A 23,418-nucleotide genomic window follows, 5' to 3' on the forward strand; every position below is an offset into this window, starting at 1 on the left:
TTCCCCAGGTAGACCAGGTGATCCTGCCAGGTGGAGCTAAAGACAGCAATATTGTCTAGATATGCTGCACCAAAGGACTCCAAGCCAGAAAGGACTTGATTCACCAACCTCTGGAAGGTGGCAGGGGCATTCCTTAAGCCAGAGGGTATAACAGTAAACCGATAATGCCCATCAGGTGTAGAGAATGCTCTCTTCTCTTTTGCTCCAGGTGCCATCCCCATTTGCCAGTACCCTGCAGTTAAGTCAAAGGTACTTAAGCATTTGGCTGCACCTAACTTGTCAATCAATTAGTCTGCTCTGGGTATAGGGTGTGCATCTGTTTAGTGACAGAGTTGAGATCTCTATAGTGCACACAGAACCTCACTTCTTCCTTGCCATCCTTGGTATGAGGTTTGGGGATTAAGACCACTTTCACACATTTCCTCCAGGACTGGGTAATGGCCACTCCATCTTTCCTGAAGTGCTGTGGAAGCCACAAGCTCCAGAAACCATACTTTCTGTCCTGGCTTGAATTCTACCAGTCCAGCCTTTTGGTCATGCCACAAATTCTGGAGCTGCTGGATGACCTCAAGGTTTTTGGATGCCATTTTCATGTATTCAGCTATCCTTGAGCTGAGGCCAAGCACATAGTCCACCACATCTTATTTAGGCTCATGGAGTGGTCTCTCCCAGCCTTCTTTTACAAGTGCCAGTGGTTCTCTTACAGTGTGGCCAAAAAAGTTCAGAGGGGGAAAACTCTACTTCCTTTGAGGCACCTCTTTGCAAGCGAGGATCAGGCATGGCAGGAGGACATCTCATCTCCCTTTGAGATTTTCAGGGAGCCCTATGATCATGCCCTTCAGTATCTTGTTAAATCTCTCAACATGTCCATTGGTTTGTGGATGGGTTGGTGCAGTGAATTTGTATGTCACCCCACACTCATTCTACATGTGTTTCAGGTAAGCTGACATGACGTTTGTACCTCTGTCAGAAACCACCTCCTTAGGAAAACCCACTCTGGTAAAAATACCAATTAGGGCCTTGGCTACTGCAGGAGCTATAGTAGACCTTAGGGGAATTGCTTTAGGTTATCTGGTATCATGATCCACTACTACCAGTATATGTATTGATTCACTGAGGCTGTGGGTGGCTCAAGTGGACCCATAATGTCCACACCAACCCTTTCAAACGGAACCCCTACTCCATGTTTTTGTTTATCCCAGATGCCCAGCTAGGGGGATATCATGGGCCAATTTTTGGGAAAATCATCTAAACTGCTGAGGCACTACCACTCTCCTGGTTGAACCAGGTTTGATGTATCTGGCCTCAGTGTAAAGGACTCCATCTTCCTAATAGACCATGTGGGAGTCTCTGACATCTCAATTTTCCTGTGCAGCTGCTTGCTGTCTCAGGCCTTTAAAAGTGGGACAAGTCTTTTGTCCCCGACACAGCTGTTCCCTTAAGGGAGCACTACCTGATAAGGCTCCAGCTCCATGGACTCAGTTCCTTCAGAGGATAAGACATCTTCCTGAGAAGGGAGGTCTTGCTTCTTTTGCTATTCAGAGGCAGGTCCGCCAATCCTCTTACCTTTTCTCTTGGAAGGCTGGGCCATTATTCCAGCCACCAACACCTCTTTTTTACGCTGTGCTCTGCTTTGAGCTCCTGTTTTCACACACAGCAATTCAGGGATTACCAGCATGGCTGCATGGGTTTTAAACTCTACCTCAGCCCAAGCGGAGGACTCCAGATCATTCCCTCGCAAGCATTCCACTGGGGTTGTAGAAGAGACCACTACCTGCTTCATGCCAGTAAAACCTCCCCATTCTAAAGTCACCATAGCCATGGGATGGACTTGTAGTGAATCCTAGTTAGTTTTAATGGGATACAGGAGTTAGCTTAGCCTTTGGCTTGCAGACTTGTGCCCCTGTCACCTACTGACTTTTACCCTACTTAGATTGCTCTGTTTTAGCACATTTATTTAATTAAATCTTTTAAGATGGCTGCCTTGTTTTTAGTTAGGCCCATGTTTTAGTTTGCGTTATCAGTGCCACTGCACTAAGGTGTCAATATCAAGCGACAAAGATAAACAAACTTTAGGTGTTCACATAAGGTACTTTCCCTCTTCACACTTTTGAGGGAATTGTTTATATAAATTACCGTCCCAAGCATGTCTCGTTATCTATTGTTTGGGAACAGACCTACGTCGGGGGTCCAAGCAGATCTGTATAAATACTCCTCACTTAAACAGATATTCAGAGGGATTCCGGCCAGATGCCCGCACTGCTATCAATGCTGCACGTCTCCTTGACACTGACCTAGTCTTCGTGTCCCTACTGAGTCTGAGCTAGAGACCTCATTCCAAGGTAACAACGGTTGGGGTTGGGCTCTTCTCATGGACATGGCATTGCCAGATTAGGTTTAACATACCTAGCCCTCTTTTAGGTTATAGATTAGGCTCATTATGCTAACGTAATAGGACATATCTTATACTTCATGTCATTTCATGTTATTGCAAGATGGTGGGGGTCTTTGTATTAATGACTTGTCTTTACCATTCTGTTTCTTGCACTGTTCATTATCCTAATCACTGCAGCCCATGCAATTTACCGCAGATTGCAGTTTTGCTGAGATTAAACCTATTGAAACTTTACTGCATCTCCTTCACTGCCTGTGTTTGACTGAGACATGATGTTTATGTTAGAAAGAGGTAATCTCCTTTTAACCACGACACTCTGAGATGTCACACTCCTGAGTCAATACGCAAAGGCTTCCACAAATCACCTTTTACTGTTTGGGTTTTTGGTGAGGTGCTGCTTGTGAGCCGGGAGGGTTGGGACGACAGTTGCGAGTTGTTGTAGGATTGGCATAGTCACCTATAAACATAAGTACTGCCATCCTTAAACCAGCAGTCTTGCCTAGAGCAAGAGTCCAACAACGACATGGCGCCACCAACATTGGTGTTTAGGCACTAATTAAGGTACCCTGATTATCACTGTCTCACCGACAATAGGTACCCTAAGTACCATTATACAGAGACGTCTGTGGTCTTGGGGAAGATCCTCCTCAGCTGAACAGGGAGTATCTAATTAGGCTGTAGGTTGTTCGAGCTTAAACTCATAAAAGGACTCTGCTCCCCATTTGGTGTTCATCTCTCTTACACATTTTACAATATGGCTAACGCCATAGACATTCCAGAGAATGTTAGACATGCATTAACATTACACCTAGTAGAGCATGGCTTAACAGATGAGGGAAGGGATGTTACATTCATAGTAGAAGCTAGTGAAGCTTACCAAGCAGAAACATTCTATTCTTGGGTCACCTTTCCTGAGGAAGACCAAACATCATTCACATTCCACACATACAGAATTGCAAACGTACCTCAACTGTACCAAGCATACCAATATCTTGAGATTCCGATTACTTATCAAGAACATCAGAACTGGTTTAATGGCGCCCTACCACATGTAATACAACATGTGAGATTAGGTCCCTTAGGTAATGATGGACCAACATGGCCTATGTTTGCCACATACACACCTCACCCAGGTATTCAAAATGTACAGGCAGCAGACCTGCGAAACTTATATCTGGAATAGTAACACTTTACAGACTTGTTCAGTTCATAATGCAAACTTTGAACACTAAAACTGTAAAACTGTAAACTGTAAACTTTGCACTTGTATAGCGCACTACTCACCCGTTAGGGTCTCAAGGCGCTGTACTCATACCGCTATGGAACCCTTCCTGGCTTTTCCCTGTGAGGTGCCCACTCCAGGGTGAAGCCAGGCATCCAAGCGCTGTTGGGGCCGTTGTGGAGATTAAGCAAGCTAATGCCCAGAGTTGCAGAGTGGGACTCATTAATTAGATTAGGCACCGAGGCGAGAAATATCTGGTCCAAGGGAATTGAGCCCAAGACCTGCACCAGTACACCAGCGCGTTCAGCACCTGCTGGATACCAATTGGCTACTGGGATTAATCCACAAACAGTACATACGATCATGAGTAAGGTACCCACAGAACAAGAGAAAATCCCATTCTGGATAGCCCAGAAAACAAATCAGTTGGAAGCTGTGTTTCCCATACAGGACCACAGGTGAAAAATAGAATTCTCACAATGTGCTTGCCCTTTGGGATGGTTCCTCAGTGGATGACTGCGTCACATGGGGCACAGTCTTCGCTGCAATTTATAATACCACACATGGTACCCCAACACTTGCCAATTAGCCGGAAGTGTTAAAAACAAATACAGAATGAGCACAGGGCTGCACCAGCCCTAGATTTGACGATGAAATTAATGCGTAACTTTGCTGCAGTCTCCTCAATAATACTCAGTAATATCAAAGGGGAAGCGGTAGCATTAGCTATACGCTAGAGATTCAGAGATTCCACATTTGTACTGGGAAAAGGAGCTACCATAAATTATTTCCGGTACCTATACGACTAAAGGAAGGGATAGTTTGGGAGCCAAAGAAACTTTAATTACAGGGTATCACCTCTAAGGAAGGTACAAAACAACAACAGGAAGGTTATAAGCAGCGCTGGGATAAGCAAAAACAATTTAAAGATAGATGAACTCAGAGAGCAGATTCTCCACACACGGAGACCTCCGACAGAAGATGTACTCTCAGAAATAGAGAAATTATATAAAAGCTCCTGACAGATATACTGATTCACGTCCCTCTCGTTCCTTTTAGGACACACCGGATAGACGTAGCGAGAGAGGGGGCCATCTGATCAATGTCCTGAATATGTGAAACAGAAGAAAGACTCACCACAGTCTTCAGACAAAAAAGATGGTAAGTCCCCACAATAAAAGCCACAGTTTAAAAAAAAAAAAGGTGGCAGCACTGTCAATTAAAAATGCCAGTACACTTGAGAATATTGCTGAAGAACAAGACGTGGGCAGTGACACTGTTACAAAGCGCAGCAGAGGTTACGATATGTCGCCAGAGTCTGAAAGATCATCTGGATGCAACAGCAACTAGCAATTTCATTGCAGTTGAGACTGCAGACAGCTGCGTCCTCCCACCCGAAGGGTATGATTTAAATATCCAAATTGAGGGAGACGTGGAGTGCACCATTGGTGTGATATTTTGGGATGAACTTAGTTGTGGTATCCTGCTGGCCGAGAGGGACTGGCCACCTGAGCATGTCCGTAAGCTCCCACATGGGGAAGATGTCATTTTGCCTCCTTTCTCTGATCTTGTTCCAGAGGATGTAAAAACAAGCCTACGCGGTCAATTGGGCTTTGGCGCAGGCACTTGCAGTATACCGCAATCATGTAGGTTGGGACAAGAATTCTCCTTGTCATGTTATACGTATCAGGTGTACACCCTAACCTCAGCCACAATATCCTGTTAAACACGATGCAAAGACTCCAGTGAGGGAGATCCTCACTCAGCTTGAGTACCCGGGAGTAATAGAGTCCTATGTCTCTCCAATGAATAACTTATTACCCAATGAAAAAACAGACCATTCCTACAGAATAGTCTTCGATTACAGACACTTAAACAGTCATGTACGTACGTACGCTATACAAAATTCACATTGCACAGCACTAATCAACAATATAGTGCACAAAAAAATACAAAACAACGTTGGATATTTCCAACGGGTTTTTCTGCCAGAATTTAGCACATGAAAGTCGGGATCTGAGTGCATTCTCGTTTGGCTCACAGAAACGCTTTTGCCGTTTGCCCCAAGGATACAAAAACACCCCAGGGTTGTCCTCAGCCCATGTAACATAAATATTACATGATATTGATTCTGAGGCGTTGTCCTATGTGGATGACATCTATCTCACAGATGACGACCTCAACATTCATCTTGCCAGGGTCATCGGATCATCTTAGGATTCACAGCCTTTGGCTACAAATTCAATTTTAGAAAAACTAAAATAGCCTTTCTAAGCATACTGTTCCTGAGATACGAGCTATCAAACGAGGGGGAAGAGCCTGGCCACGCACTTTCTAAAGAAATGTGCACAACTTCATCCACCTAACACTCAAGAAACTACAGCCTTTACTTGGTTTCTTTAATTTTGGAAGAACTTACATTCTTGACTATGCACAACGTATCAAGCCACTCTGACTTAATACGCACTTACAATACTGCAATGGGAAAGAAAGCCAATATATGTGTATTTGCTGCTGATTTAATGTGCTCATGATAACATTAGTTGTACTGATTCTCATTTAAGTTTCATTGATGGCAACTTATTGTTTTACAATTATATAGTTTGCATCGAACTTACAGCTGGAAATTGGCTGCTTTGATCCCAATTGTTTGATAACATTTTATGAGGTTTACTCTGTACGTCTGTTATATGTTCTTTTATGGCTCTCAGCCTAAATAAAGATTGAGGATGATGACAGCAATTAGGAAATCGATATTCCTAATGTATGAAACTCTTGAGTTTCGTTAGTGATTTGTAGTGGGTCACAATAAGACCTACCTCATGAATATTAATAAGGTAGGACGCACTTTGTAACCTACTACGATTCACTGTCATCACAGGGATTGTGGACTGCTGGGCTCAGCAGGCCACCATGTCTGTGACTGCTTTTGAATAAAGCAAACTTTTTTTTTGTTTGTTTTTTTAAATCACCGCATTTTCCTTAAGGGAAAACTGGATGTGTTTACAACAAAAATGAAACTCTGACATTTCATGTTTTTTTTTTTAACAGTGGACAGTGATCCCTTGGGCCATTGCCTGCTGCTTTAATACTTTTTTCAACTATTCACAAATGGAAGGGGATCCCTTGAGGATCCCATCCCGTTTGTGAATGAGTTAGCACCGACTTTGATTTGGGAGTAAAGTGCAAATGTTTTGCAACCACATTTTGGTCGTAAAACATTAGTACATACCAAAGCGAATTGGTATTTGGAAGGGATGCCCCAAACACACCTCTTTCAAATACAGATTAGCAAACCCAAATTGTTAGTCGGTAACAGGTTTCCGAATCATAATTTGGGCTTCGTACATCAAAAAAGACATTTTTGCATTTGCTAACAGACTGATTCTGCAAAGGCTTAGTACACCTATCCCCACAATGCTAATAATTATCACCATTATCTGATGGCTAGCATTATACCATAGTGCGCACCGTCATGCCATGAATGCTCATGATAGAGCAAGAATTACCAGCACTGTATTTAAAATGGTACAGTGTTGCAGTTTCATTATTGCATGAAGCACAATTATGGGGGGATTGCATTAGTTGCCTATGGAAACAAATGTAGACGCCAGGCATACGCCACTTCCTATTAAAGATTTGCATGGGCTGTCCTTATATAGGTGGCCCCTGGATTTCCTTTTTGGATGCATCATGTCTGGGTAGATCCCGAGGGTAGGTATGTAATCTTGACTGGCACCCTAGACCCCCATGAAGTTTGTCGCATTAATGTTTATGCACCTAATGTAAACAGTGATGATTACTTTGAGACGGTACTGTCAGCACTGCAGGATGATGGATGGGGAGAAGGATAGGTCCTTTCCAAATTGAGGCACTAAACTGAATATGAAGGAAGAACTCAAGCAGACGACGGCGTAGGGCTGGTAGAAATATGGTGGATCCAATATCCACGGATGCTTGCAAACTCCTACTGTACTCCCGAGGCTGGCACCTACAGCAGATTAGATTACTTTCTTATACAGCTGGATGCTGCACATCAAGTGACTGACTCGGTATATTTGGCCAGAGAGTTATCGGATCACTCTGCTCTTCTGATCATGTACTTTCTGGCTGGACCACTACCACGGGTACCACTATAGCGAATGAGATGGGAGGCCCTACAGACCCTGTCTTCGCAGGGGTGCTAGCAGACGCCTTAACTGACTACTATGCATTAAACTGGGGGTAGTACTCCGCAAAAAGCTATGGAGTGGGATGTGATGGTGTTTAGAGGAGTGTGTATGGCTACTTCTACAGGCATACTTCAAACATTAGAGAGGGAGCTGTTGATACAGGAGGAGAAACCGACTAAACTGGACGCAACTCCACGACTACTTCGGTGGTCATGAAGGAGTGAGGTAGAGCTAGGCAGAGTAGCCATACTGTATGGTAAAAATTATTGAAACATGTACAGCTCTCCTACAGGAGCCTGCACATGGAAGACCACAGCAGGGCGTATGCAGGCTAGACTGATAAAAAATTAGAACCACAGAGAGGTAATTTGGTCCGTTAGAGATAAGGCAGGATGTAAAGCCTACACTCAACAATCCATAAATAATGTGTTTAGCCGTTCCAGACGGCTAATATGCCCTCGATCATTAACTATATTGCTGTGCTGCCGCTGTCATAGCTCAATGATGTGGAGCATGATGTCTTGGATGCCCCACTGACTAAACGGCAGATCCTCTGGGTAACGGACTCCCTTAAGACTAATAAGGCTTCGGGCGGGATGGGACAGACTTCCTGCTGAGCTATATAACACCTTTCCTGGGGCTCTGGCAAACAAGCTGTTGACTGTCTTTCTGGAGGCCTTTGAAAGAGGAGTGTTCCCTGATTCTGTGAGGGATTCCCTTCTGGTTTTGGTGCCCAAACCAGGGAAAGACCCTTTGGATGCTACTTCCTACTGCCCAGTTTTAGGGCCGGTGTAAAGATGAATCTCTCAATTAGTTTCATTTCACTTCTTTATTTCATAAGTAATATACAGCATCTCCAGCACAGCTCCTTCCGTCTCCCTTTTCCTTCCCTTCTCTCTCAACCCCTCCACATTCCATTTCAGAACCCATCTCCCTCATCACACCTCATCACATTCCAGTACAGGCTCTCCTACAGTACATAAAGTACCAAGCCATCTTCACACTTCTCCCCCTTATATATTATATAACAAAATAACAAAACAAAGAACAAGAGTAGGTACGATAAAACATGAAAGATCAGACAAAACTATTAGTCCTAGATCACATACGAGTTCAACAAATTAATTCAGAAATTCTATATTTTAACGCTGAATTTTGCACACACTTCCCATACTCCAGGATGAACCATCCTCTAAAATTATTACATTTCTTTTGACTTCCCTCACCAATTGAGGAGCAGAGTACTTGCTGTCTCCCTTCACAATTGTTCCACCTCTCCTTCTCACTACCCAATCCCCTTTATTTATGTGAAAATACTTCACACCCATTCTTTTGTTGTACTGTTGGGTATTTTTCCTCTGCATCTCCTCTACTCTTTCTTTCATTGCCTCCCTGTCTACTCTTACATTCCTTTCAGTCTTTAACCACACTGGGCATTCTTTCACTCCAGGCATTCTCCCCTTAAGAGCTACAAATGGTGCCACCCCAGTAACTGAATGTGGAGTTGTGCGATACGTCCACATCATCTTACATAATTCTTTTCTCCAAGAGAGATGATTGGCTAAAGACAACTGAATATTGTCCATTATCACGCGATTCACCCTCTCAACCAAGCCGTTGGCCTGTGGTCGAAAGAGGGCAACTCTTTCATGATTTATACTCATCTTCCTCAAATATTCCACCATTTCATGTGACACCAATTGTACACCATTGTCAGATACAATAGTTTTTGGTATCCCTTCCTCTAAGAAAACTTCTTCAAAGAATTCTATGACCCTAGCAGTATTCACTTGGTCAACAATTTTGACCACAAACCATTTTGAGTGGTAGTCTACTAGCACAATAATGAACCTGTTCCTAGTACCCAACCTGGATACAGGACCAATGAAATCCACAGCTAGCTTTTCCCAAGGTCTTTCTGGAAATCTTACAGGGGCTAAAGGAGTTTGCCTTAGGACTTTTGTCTTATCACTATTCCTACAAGGCACACAATTCTTCACTGTCTCTTCCACCTGTTTATCTACTCCAGGCCACCAGAACAATTGTCTTATTTTCCTTTTCATTACACCTCGTCCTAAATGGCCCTGGTGAGTTATATCAATAATGTGCTTCCTTACACCCTCAGGGGGAACAATTTGATTTTTCCTATACAACCTTCCCTCCAGTACACTCAGTTGATCCTTAATCCTAAAGTAACATGACACATCGCTACCACGTTCGTCCTCATGCGCCCATCCATTAATTATTTTACTTTCCACCCTACACATGACAGAATCGTTCACTTTAGCCTCATCCCACTCGCTCTCGCTTAAGGCCAGTTCACCTAAAATAGTACCGACAAAATTCTCAACTCCTTCTCCTACAATTTCATCCACAATCACAGGCATTCTTGACAAATAATCTGCCACCACATTCCTATCACCTCTTACAAACTCCACCTCAAAATTATACTCCATCACAGATAATAGCCACCTCGAAATTCGAGGTGTTACATTCCCTTCCAAACCACGCCCGCCCTTGAAAATATAGATCAAAGGCTTATGGTCAGTTTTTAGTTTAAAAGGCACTCCCCATAAGTAAAACCTAAAATGATTGATTCCCCAGCAACAAGCTAAAGCCTCTCTTTCAATTACTGAATATGATAATTCCGCACCCTGCAATCGTCTTGAAGCAAAACCTACAACGTACTCATTACCATCCTTTACTTGAGTTAAAACTGCTCCCACTCCCACATTGCTCGCATCCGAAGTTACATACGTTTTTGCTGTTATATCAAAAACACCTAAAGTGGGAGCACTCAATATACTCCTCTTCACATATTCAAAGGCACATTTGCAATCCTCATTCCACTCATATGTTACTCCCTTTTTCATCAATCCCCTTAAAGGTTCTACAATCTCTGTAAAATTTCTTATGAACTTGGCGCAGTATTCCGCAAGACCCAAGAAAGATCTTAATTCATCTTTGTTAGTTGGCTCAGGCGCTTTCTCGATTGCAGTCACTATGCTCTTCTTAGGCCTAATACCATTCCTATCAACAGTATGTCCCAAATAAGTCACTTCAGATTTTCCAATCTGACATTTTTCCTCTTTAATGGTCAGACCTCTCTTCTCCAGTCTGGACATTACTTCTTCAAATAAGAGGTTATGCTCTCTTTCATTATCACCTACAATTAAAATGTCATCTTGAAAGCATAACACTTTGTTCATGTCTCCAAAAATCACTTCCATTAGCCTCTGAAAAACAGCTGAGGCAGAAGCTAATCCAAAAGGCATCCTCTTGTAGCGAAATGCCCCCAAAGGCGTCACAAAGGACGTCAAATGCCTAGACTCTTCATGTAGATTAATCTGATGATATGCTGAGGACATATCCAACACACTAAAAATACACCCTTTGCCTTTTATGGATAACATCTGTGAAATATTTGGCAAAGGTTGCCTATCCACCCAGATACTCTTATTTAAATCTCTAAGATCGATGCATAGACGAATCCTCCCTCCCTCCTTGGGCGCTACAACGATCGGAGCCAGCCATTCTGAAGACTCTATTGGCTCAATGATACCGTCTTGCAACAACCTATCCAACTCATTTCTCAAAGGTTCCTTCATCAAATTAGGTATCCCTCGAACCTTGTGGACTACAGGTTTAGCATCTCTTTTTAGCACAATCTTGTGAGAAAAGTCTTTCAAGATACCTAATCTTGGAGAAAAGACCTGTGGATGCTTTTGGATCAAGGGATGAGGAGAGTCTTTTACTTCACCAATTCTTTCTTTTTCCAAAATCATTACAGGTTCCTTAGCATTAGGGTTCAGAATTATTCCCAAATCTTTCTGATGACGCCAGCCCAATAAATTAGTTCCAAAGTCCGTAATATATATCCTTCCTTTAACTGCTCTCCCTTTGAAAACAATTGTCATCCAAATCATGCCTATCATTTCTATTCTCTTCCCAGCATATCCCACAGCTTTTATATCTGGTTCCAACAAATTCTCATTTCCAGTGTTAACACACAATTTCTCATAAGTGTTTTTTGAAACAAGGGTAAATAGACTCCCAGAATCTACCAACAGATTAACTGGCAGGTTGTTCAGTAACACCTGAGCATGAGGTTTCTTCAAGACACTTGTACTTTCAAGATCAATCCTGAGTGTTGAATCTTCTACTCCCATGGTTTCCTCGTTAGAAGCTAGATCAATGGGGTTTCCTTCCACAGTTAGAATTATTTCTTCCAAGTTTCCACACACATCCTGAACATCTTGAATCGTGTGACCACTACCTTCATTTTTTTTGAATTTACAGACTTTGGCAAAATGCCCTCTTTTCCCGCAATTGCGACATATTGCATTTCTTGCAGCACACATTTTGCTCGATGCAATGTGTCCGGGCGCTCCGCACCGATAGCATTTTACTTCCCTTGAATCAAACTTTCCCCGACTTGGGTCTTCCCAATTCCTTGTTGATTTTTTCTTCTCTTCACTAATTGTGAATTTGCTCCTATTCTTTATCTCACTGATAACATTTTGTTTCCCTTCCTTATTTGAATCATCCATTTCCAGTAGCCATACAGCTGTGTGCTCCATTCTTTTAGCAACTTGAATCGCTTCCTCGAGATTCGGATCTTTCATTAATAACTTCTCCCTTATTTTTTTATTATAAGCACACCTTACTATCTGATCTCTTATTAGGGAATCCGATAACTGTTCGAAACGGCAAGATAGGGCAAGTCCACGTAAGGTTGCTACATACGATGCTATATCTTCATCAGCATTCTGTATCCTCGAGAAAAATTTATGACGCTCTAGAACCAAATTAGTCTTAGGTGTAAATTGTAAATCTAGCATTTGCAAAGACATCTCAAATAGATTGGAGGGTTGTCCATCCCCCATACCTAATGAAACCTCAGGTAGGTCCTCATATATTCTTCTTCCTTCTATACCCAAATGATGAAGAAGAATTGCCTGTCTTCTGATAGGACTGTAGCGATCTCCTCCAATTGCCAGTAAGTAGGTAGAGAACATCTTTTTCCACTGTTTCCACGGAATAGGTGGTTCCCCAGGAGTTGCTAAAAAGGGTGGTGGCGAGGACATACTTTGATCACCCATAGCTTAATTTTTTTTTTTTTTTTTTTTTTTTTTTTTTTTTTTTTTTTTTTTTTTTTTTATATCATATGCAGTGTCCTTCTCCTCAATGTTCCACTTTAAAATGTGTTATATAGTATGTATTTTAATACTTGTACTTCTTCACTCTTTTTCCATTCACATTGCTTTTTCCTGCTCCTTTTTAAAGTCTTTCTTTCCTTTCACTACTTAACCTTTACCCAGTCCTTCTTCGCTTTTGCTGGACAGGAGCAGAGTACGTCGTGAATTGCCAATGCAGGTTCTTGTTTTTTTTTTTTTTATTATTATTATTTATATTTTAGATGCCGCGTTAATTCCCAGCTAACGGCAGTAAGCTGGTTAATGATCTGCCGTAATGCAGTGTTTATAAATAGATTCTTCTCGCGCATACACCTCGCGCGTTCTGCTCGCAGCAGCGTCTGTTCAAAGGACTAAGTGAATCACGCGCATACACCTCGCGCGTTCTGCTCGAGGCAGAGTCTCTTCCAAGGGCAGAGTATAACGCGCATACACCTCGCGCGTCTGCTCGTTTTCTTTTAAAATTAAACACAGTTCGTTACTACAGGCAGTCTGTTTTGCGCCAAGATAAACTAAAGATTATTGTTGTTTTCTTGAGGAATGTTAACACGCGATAGAGCTTGGACAATAATTATAATTGTGCTCACCAAAAGAACTTTGTAGGTTTTTCTTTTCTCTTTTTGTATCTTTTCCTCTCTGTCGAATATATGATTTTTCGAGCTGTAGTTGCTTCCAAGAGTGGAGATGTTCAATTCAACCCGTCTCCTGCACGGCTCCTCGTCGCCAATGTAAAGATGAATCTCTCAATTAGTTTCATTTCACTTCTTTATTTCATAAGTAATATACAGCATCTCCAGCACAGCTCCTTCCGTCTCCCTTTTCCTTCCCTTCTCTCTCAACCCCTCCACATTCCATTTCAGAACCCATCTCCCTCATCACACCTCATCACATTCCAGTACAGGCTCTCCTACAGTACATAAAGTACCAAGCCATCTTCACAGCCGGTTTACAACCTTGGTGGCAGGGATTACTCCTACACAAATGTGACAGATATCCCTTCCCCCGTGGTACAAGTTCCATAGGATGTAATGGAACTTGTAATACGGCATGCAGGATATCCGTCACATTTGTGAAGGAGTAATCCCCTCTCCCAAGGTCGTAATTGGCCTTTAATGTTGAAAGCAGATCAAAAAATACTCAGTCACGTCCTGGCGGTGCGTCGGCTAACATATCTTCTAAGGCTGGCCTATGTGGATCAGTCGGGGTTCATACCATGCAGAAATACACTTTGCAATTTGTGTCAAATGCCTAGTGGGCCTTATCCCCGATATGGGAAAGAAGAAATTAAGTAGAAAATTCTTAATACTTGATCTGGTCCTAGATAAGAGACATACTGCAATTAGATGGCTGAGTCTGCTACTCCCCTTGTATCGAACTGGCAACGTGATATGCTGGAATGGGCGGGAGCGGAGGAGATGCATATGAGAAAATTAAGACGAGATGAAACTGGTAGAAGATCTGATATCCTGGGGAGCCATGATACAAGCACTAAATGACTCTAGTGGTACTAGGCCCCTACGAGGGACCAGAGAGAAAATACAGGATTGCTCTTGGCACACAAGCTGTAGTAGGCTCATGTGGTGTGTCATTCTTAAAACAGTTGTATGTGGAGGTTTGGCAGATAATATATACCCTTGGGAGAGACTGAGGAAACGAAGGTAGATGATGGATTAACCTGAATGGATTGAAAGATGCAGTGGAGGGTTGAGGCGGTTGTTACAGTTAAGTGAATTCACATGTTCTTTTACTACGTGGCTGCTCTAATTACAAAGTGTCATGACGCAACAAAGTGAACCCGTCAATATTGTTTCTGTAACTCCTGTGATCACAAATTATAATCGTATCTGCGTCTCACTTGCTATTGTACTTTACGAAATGCCAATAAAAATATATATTTTTTTTAAAGAATTACAAGCATTATGTCAGGACCAGCATTCTACTAGGAATACAATGCAATCACAATAATGGCCACAATTTGCCCATCAGAACCAGTGGTGTGTTCTGTTATGCCAGACATGGCCCTGTATCTTGGTGGGGAGGGCACACCGTAAATAATGGGTGGTGGCTTAGGATCAGATGTTAGAAAGCACTTCGACACTCTGGCACATCACAGTCCTGCAGCGATCAAGATTTATTTTTTGTTTTTCCTAACAGCGTGCCATGCATTCTGGTTTAACTCTGACTCATGTGCTTTCATACACATACACACACACGGAGCACATAGCCTGATATTATGAAGCTGTGCGTCTCCTCTTCAAGAAGTCAGCTCTACACAAATCCAATGTCAAAACATACCAAGGTACAAGTAAACAAATGGGGACTCAGTCAGGGGCTGTGAATCGAAATCACAGACTGCTGATTGGCTTTAAAGGTATGTTTAATGCTGCTTTTCACTCGGCTCAGAATTGAAGAACAACATCATCAGTGAGAAAGAGCAGAGCCTAGAAATTATGGCACTAGGACATGTGGGAACGACTGGAATAATTGAAGCACAGGTATCACTGAGGATTTCTAGGTTCGGTTCAATATAAAGTTCCGACTCCAATGTGACAACAAAGAAACCAAAAATGTGCACTCCGGGATTATCACTGGTAACAACTTAAAGACCTACCCATTTTGCCTAGCAACTGGCATTGTTGGTCGGTCTCCATTGACTCATTTCAGTTTGCACGTGCATGTTACATATGTTCTAGCGTTTCCCATTTCTTTCTCTTTCTAAATACGCCTTTCCCTATTTTACCAGTTCAAGTCCTCCATTTTGCTCTAAAATCCCTCCTCTTCTTCTACAATCTCACGAGGATGTCCTCCGTACCGTTCTTCCCTTTTTCTACCACAGTCTTTGTCAGGTACAAAATACCACAGCATGTTCGGCCATTAAGCAACGGGGGGCATGGCAAATCATACAGATCCAAGCTCATCTGAGGAGTAGTTAGAAAAAAATGTGATGGAAGGGACAACCGGTTTGTTCCCTTTAGTTGGGCACCATGGCAAAAGACGTTCTGTGGGAGATATCCTTATAATGTTGAATAATGCTTCACACGCTTAGGACACCTACAGTAGTACCATTCAGACCGAACGCAACTATGCCTTTTTTTTTAAATTTTTTTTATTTTTTTTATTTCTCAACCACCTTTTTTTTTTGTACCTTTCCCTACTGTCCGGTCCTTCATCCTCCCTATTTCTACCCCTGGTTTGTCCTCCTCACAACATCCCACCATGCCTGTGTATATTACTAATTTCCAACTAGGTCTCTCAAGGTTTTTCTCTAATTTGCCTGTGTTTCTCCATTACCCTCACCACTCGCTCTCTGTATGGCGGCATCTAGCCACCATTGCGTGAAATGATCATCTTCAGCACACTGGTTTGCGTATTTGTTTTAAAAGGTTCATCGTTTCTAAACCTGCATATATTGTTTAACATTAATCCCATTGCACTGACGTTACAAATTAGCTGGAGAAGCAGAGAAGGACATGAAGTTAGCATACTGTGCATGTTTCTGAGTATCTGACCTGTGGTTGGGTTGATGCATGCTGCTATATGAAAGTGACACAGGGAATTGGCATGGTGAGAAACAGAGCGTTGCACATCAAGCGCGTCTTCTTGACTAGGTGCCATTTCTGTGGGAGCTGCAAGAACTGAAGATCTTCTTTGGGCTCTTTTCAAACTCTTCAAATTGTTAAGTGTCTGCAGTTATTTAAGAAACAAAAAGAAAAATAAGTAAGAGAATCAAGTCCTCAGAAATGCATGGCATTTACTACGGTAATCTCATTAAATTAATTAAAATTCATCCATTTTACTTGTGCTCATGATGAAAATACAATGGGGAATATCAATTCGATTTCAAGCAAAGTATACAAGCAAAGCTGCACGTGGTGAGTAACGTTTTCAGTACTTGCATTAATACAATCCTAATACCTCCAGTGCATGTTGCATGTTGTCTTTTTGCCTTTGGGCACATGGCAGGCTGCTGCTTATACTTGCAGTACATTCTTCGGAAATGTGAGCTCCAAAAAGGCTATCTTCTGGTAATAACGTCTCCGCCCACAAACGACAGATGCAGTCTTGGCATGAGGTAAGCAATACATTGCACACTGAACCCCTGAAGATGAATAACATATTTTTATTAAACAAAATTGTTGAACAATGTAAAAGAGTACACAAATAATGGCAGAAATAATGTAGGTTTTATTTTAAAAAATAAAAATCGGATGCTTTCTACTTCTGTATAGATTGGCTGATAGATAAACTAGACAGACCTACCACGCAAGTATTAACAAGAATTTGCAATGCAATGGGCCTCACATTTGCGAGTGTTCGGGCTATTGGCGATTTAAATTACAATGTCTTTTACCTATGTGTTTTGGTTTGGAGTGCAGTGGATGTATATGGTGTGGAGTGGAATTCTTTGGGTTGTATTGGAATTGTTAGGTGTGGAATTGTTTGGGGTGGAATTGTGTGGTGTGCAACGGACACGCACTGAGTTAAATCAATCCGTGCTCTGTCCCTGCACTCCAGTAGTGGACCGGAAATGATGCCAGGCCTGAAGTGGACGAATTACGAGGCTGTAATAAAAAGAGTGCCACACAAGCCAACAAATGGTGAGCGACAAACGAGCACCAAGCCCTTTTCGAACTACAACAGTGTCTTGAAAGCGAGACGCATGTGCTAGCACATGCTATCACAGGCTTGACCCTAAAAAATATAAAACTTTGTAACAGGTATTGGCAAAGCCAGTAGGTCTGGTCTATGTAAGAGCTATTGGCTTTACCGAAATCTTTTAGCCATGTTGTAGAGCAGCATGACTGCCGTGCAGTGGGGCTGAATTTTTTTTTTTTTTTAAAGCGCTCCATAAGTTATAAAAAAAAATAGTGCTATAACGCAACAAGGTTAAACAAGGGCTCATATTGTTTCTCTAATAACTTTTAGCCATGCTGCTCCACAACATGGCTAAAAGACCTTGGAAAAATGAATAGCTCTCACACAGGCGAGACCTACTGGCTTTGCCAATGCTTGTTATGTTTTAGGTTCTCTGATGTCATTTTAATCAGCAGATTTGTAAAATATATTATTGTGGTTTCAAAATTCACCGACCAATTATACACTGCAGAATGAAATTGATTTTCTAAAATATGGCAAACTATATTTAAGGATGTTATATTTGAATAGGCCGAGAGTGACTACAACATTCACAGAGCAGTGCACATACGCCACAATCACAAAGCACTGCACGTACACTATGTCAATGGTAACTCCTGTACACCTTTGGCACTGGGGCTTGGGGGTTACACTTTAGTTAATGTGAAGTGCGTCTACTCTTTACTCCTAAGGCAGAAGGTGTCCACTACAATCATGGACAATGTCTGTACTTGTCTATTACTGAACTATCTGTGAGCCCTGATTGTACTTTTCCATAACTAGATAGTGAAAGTTCTGTCAATACTTGGCACTGCGTATACACTTCACTCACTGGGCTGTGCTACGAAGCTGTAAAGAAGAGTAAAGAATAAAGAAGAGTGCCACACAAGGCAACAAATGGTAAGGGACAGGAGGTCTCCAAGCCCTTTTGTAACTACTACAGCGTCTCGCAAGCGATACACATGCACTAGAGAATGGTATTGAAGCCTCGACCCTAAAAACGGGCATTACTAAAGCCGAGCAGTCCCCCTGAGCCCCGGTTTAAATATTTTACAAAGCCTGCAGCATTTAGAAAATTAAAACAAAAATGCTTTCTGTTTACAATTGCATAATGAAATAAACAAGTTAATGTGTGTACTTTCAAGATGCAAACTAGTCCGTCGTTCACTACAGTAAAAGCACTCCACAGGAGGCAGGAAGATGCACCTAACAGCCAACAGCATGAGCTAAGAGAGCAATTTAATACATCTGGGGGACAGAGGCAAAGCCCACTCCATGTACATATTGAAGATTTAGAAAAAATACTGAGCAGGCAGCTGATCTATGAAGACATACTTAAAATTAATTGTGCTGCACACAGCCTGACCTGCCACACATCAAAAAGACGATAAACACAATCAGATGAACATACACAAACATACTCCTCCATATAAATATTAATATCCCACAAACTGATATTTATATTGTCCGTTTATGAAGCAGTAATTGTTTAAAATTCTGGTTCTTTTCTACCAACGTTTTTCGAAAAAGTAATTGTGTGTTCTTCCTTCTGTATCACCTAAACACCCCAATAACACTTCACTCTTTTCTCTCCATATACACTTTTATGATTCATTGGAATAAACATGTACATCTCTGTGTTAGGGCCGATGCTAAATTATAGGACTACTAGACAAATGTGTCTTCTCATAAAACCACCAGCGAGGGAATCGCCAGAGTATCGCTGAAAGTTGCAAATAAGGTTCAGTTAGACCACCTTGCTAATGGAAAGGATGACAAGATTTAATTGTGCCAATAATTCCTTGTAACGGTCTTATCCTTCACATTAATGGACTACTCCTAGGCGAGTGTGGTAGAGTAGAAATAGAAACATTTAAATTGCTTTATGTAAAAAAAAAAAAAAAAAGAGAAAGAGAAGCCCAATATCAATGCAATCTTTTGACAAACAGAACACCTTTTGAATAAGTTACTGCGTCGACGATAAGAACATACTGGGCTGAATCACAAAACTAAATTACACTTTTGAGTACATTTATACTTTGTAGTAAGTTTACTACTTTCGGTATTCACAAACTTGAGTGTAATCTTACTACAAAAGTATAAGTTAAATGTCTACAACCAACAGTAATGCAATTCGCTTACTCGTGTGGGTGGATGACAATCTTTCCAAAATACCTCTTACAACTCCCTAAACCCATCCCTGTAATTGTTAATTAGTCCCTTTTCATACCCACTCCCCTGTGCCACTCCCGCATTTACTACTAAAATATATACGTGCATATGTAGAAACTCCTCAGTAAGGGCAGAGAAGGCACAACTATATGCAAAACTTACAAAATGTACCAGCAGGCACAGTTTCCGCACAATAATCTGTCTTCTCTGATATTTCTATAGTAAAGACCTCAGCAGCAGAGCATTTAAAAAAATACTGGCAACACTGTAAAGCACAACAGGGTTCTGGCAACATCAATGACTGTAAACAAGGGGAGATGCATACAATCCCAGAGACTCTAAAGTGTCTTCTGACCCTTAGAGAGTGGAAACCTGTGAGCAATATTAAGCTTGAATTCTAAGAGAGGACGAAGGTGAGAATGCCGTTTTACTTTCATTGCTAGGTTTAACAACCACATTCTTAAATAAACACATTAGATGTCATCTGAATCGGAAAATTCGTCAATACTCTAGATGCTTGAATTGATCTTAGCAAGTTAGCATCAGCATTAACACAATGCACACCCTTCATCATGTTTTGCAATACTGGCACAGACATCAGTTATAGTACAATTACTACACATGCAGGAGCATGTTTCACAAGATTTGTAAGCACTTAATTGGTGACCTAATACGACACCTTGTGCATCATTTATAGGCCATTCACTGCAAAAGACCACCCTAACAAGCAGGCAAAAATATTATTATAGAAAGGAAGTCTGCTCCAGAGGGCCACTACTGCTGACCATCCGTCCTTTTACGAATAAGCACATTAGTAGGGCATTGTTCTACGTGGAAGCAGGTAAACTACTGAATGTTCTTCAAGGAGAGAAAATAATTAAGGCTTTGAAGACCTGGCTCTTACCAAGAGAAAGAAATGGTGAATAACTGCTAACCATCACTCTGGTAGAGTGAGAAGATAAACAACGAAGGACGGAACTGCTCTGGGTTGACTTTTGACAGTAACTGCTAGAACTAATGTATCTCGCAATGCCCCCGGCAACCATCAGATATTGCACAATCCCTCCCAAGACTGACAAATGGATTCACAGTTGAACATACGTTATGGCACCATAACTCGCTTCAGTAGGATTGCATGTTCATGCAAGTGGATACGTTCTTTAACTATCTTTCAACAAAAAAACACAACCTGTGAAATCATCCTGAAACTAAGGAAGACAGTGAGGATATGCCATGGTACAAATAGCATGATGAAATTGCATTTGATGTGAACATGCTTGAATAAGTCTGCTTGCATACAACTGAAAATTGATTTGATGAACAGGTTTGTTAAACAGTGCCAATACTATAAAATGTACTCCGCTGCACTAGTATAAATATTGGGCTGCTCCCAAAAGATACAATACAGCTGCAGGAATAGTCACATGAGTTGCACTTTTGCCCCTCCTAGGTAGCTGGACCACGACATATACTACAGGTAGCGGCAAAAAGCACTATCACCTGGGTGGCCCTTCTGGCACTCTTCACCAAACCTCAAGGAGCAGACACCACAATTAATTGTTTAGGGCCATATGTACGAAAGCTTTTTCCCATAGGCACAGAATGGGTAAAATCCCTTGATACATCTGGCCCTTAATGTCTATCCACATGGATTTGCTCCTCTGCCACTCTGTTAGAAACACCTGGACTTAACTATACTACTACTTACTCAGAAACATTAGCAGCACTAATGAACGCAATACCATACATTGCTACTGCTGAAATTGATATTTTGGTATTGAGTGACCTAACATAATTGGTGTGTTTTTCCCCAAACTTTTTGTCTTCATTCCCTCATGTTTTTGCCGACTTCGTTTTTGCTGGCTTTAGGACTCTGCACAATTTACCACTGCTAACCAGTGCTAAAGTGCACTCTCTCTCTCTCTCTAAAACATAGTAGCATTGGCTCATGCCAAATTGGCACATTTAACTTACTTGAGAGTCCCTAGTAAAGTATTAATACACGTACCCATGGCCTATAAGTTAAATGCTACTAGTAGGCCTGCATCACTGGTTGTGCCACCCACTTAAGTAGCCTTTTACACATGTCCCATGCCTGCCATTTGCAGCCTGAGTGTGCAGTTTTAAATTGACATTTTGACTTAGGATATAAGCAAGAAAATGCCCACTTTCTAAAAGTGGCATTTTCAAACACACAATCTTAAAATCAACTTTACTAAAAGATGTATTTTTAAATAGTGAGCTCAGAGACCCCAAACTCCACATGTCTATCCGCTCCCAAATGGAACCTACACTTCAATCATACTTAAAGGCAGCCCCCATGTTAACCTATGAGAGGGACGAGCCTTTCAACAGTGAAAAACGAATTTAGCAATATTTCACTGTCAGGACATATGAAACACATTACTATATGTCCTACATTAACAATACACTGCACCCTGCCCTTGGGGATACCTAGGTCCTACCTTAGGGGTGTCTGACATGTAAGAAAAGGTAAGGTTTAGGCCTGGCAAGTGGGTACACTTGCCAAGTCGAATTTACAGTTAAAAACTGCACACACAGACACTGCTGTGGCAGGTCTGAGATATGATTAAAGAGCTACTCAGGTGGGTGGCACAACCAGCGCTGCAGGCCCACTGGTAGCATTTGGTTTACTGGCCCTGGGCACCTCGGGTGCACTTTACTAGGGACTTACTAGTAAATCCAATATGCCAATCATGGATAAACCAATTACACACACATTTTGCATAGGAGCACTTGCACTTTAGCACTGGTTAGCAGTGGTAAAGTGCCCAGAGTAACAAAAACAGAGTCCAGCACACAACAACCTGGGAAACAGAGGCAAAGGGAGACCAAACCAAGGATGAAAAGTCTAACAGCAATGGATTTGCATTGTGGTGCATAAATTATCAGCTTTAATGTTTAGGCCTCTGTTTCCTGGCATCCCCTCATACTTATGGTATAACCATGATTGGGATGTTCCTATAGGTGCAGTATGGTGTACAACGTTTTTCTTATTATACATATTTTTTTCAAACTACCAATATAATTTTTTTGAAATTGCCAACATAAATGCCAATACTTAGTATCATGCCCCATATTTGGGCCCCCTTTGGAGCACCCAGTGGCTCACTAAGAGTGCCCAAACACTCGCATATGGAGCAAAGTATATTTCCCAGCATTTGGGTGGGAACTGTTTCCTGTTTATATATTTTTGAAAACATTGGCAATACAAATTCCTGTATTTATTATCATGCCCCCGTTTAGGGTCAATCCCCCACAAGCTCCCACTGGCTCACTACAAATGCCCAACATGCTTGCATACTGAGCAAAAAAGCATTTCCCAGCATTCACTGATCCTGTGGGCGCAGAATGCGCATCACTGAATTAGCTGCCACGCATAGAGACGGCATAAAGCATGGACTTCACAGCTTGATGCAGTAGCATCTGGAGGAGACCACAAACATGATAATATGTGTCTGAGCAGGGTGGGACCTTTGATGAAGTAAGCCACAAGCTCCCACTGGCTCACTACAAATGCCCAACATGCTTGCATACTGAGCAAAAAAGCATTTCCCAGCATTCACTGATCCTGTGGACGCAGAATGCGCATCACTGAATTAGCTG

General features: G+C 41.8%; 1 protein-coding gene across 2 annotated transcripts in view; it reads right to left on the bottom strand.

Annotated features, from left to right (window-relative positions):
• DMXL2 (Dmx like 2) overlaps positions 1–23,418 on the bottom strand; it is a 1,615,381-nt gene that overhangs the window by 1,425,818 nt on the left and 166,145 nt on the right. For both annotated transcript variants that reach the window (XM_069222485.1, XM_069222484.1), the window contains exons 8-9: positions 16,900–17,083; positions 16,494–16,668 (exon numbers count right to left, since the gene is read on the bottom strand). In XM_069222485.1, the coding sequence (XP_069078586.1) occupies positions 16,494–16,668; positions 16,900–17,083 (359 nt within the window). The remainder of the gene's footprint in view (positions 1–16,493; positions 16,669–16,899; positions 17,084–23,418) is intronic.

Source organism: Pleurodeles waltl, chromosome 3_1 (genome assembly GCF_031143425.1).
Source record: "Pleurodeles waltl isolate 20211129_DDA chromosome 3_1, aPleWal1.hap1.20221129, whole genome shotgun sequence".
In the NCBI taxonomy this organism is placed as follows: domain Eukaryota; kingdom Metazoa; phylum Chordata; class Amphibia; order Caudata; family Salamandridae; genus Pleurodeles; species Pleurodeles waltl.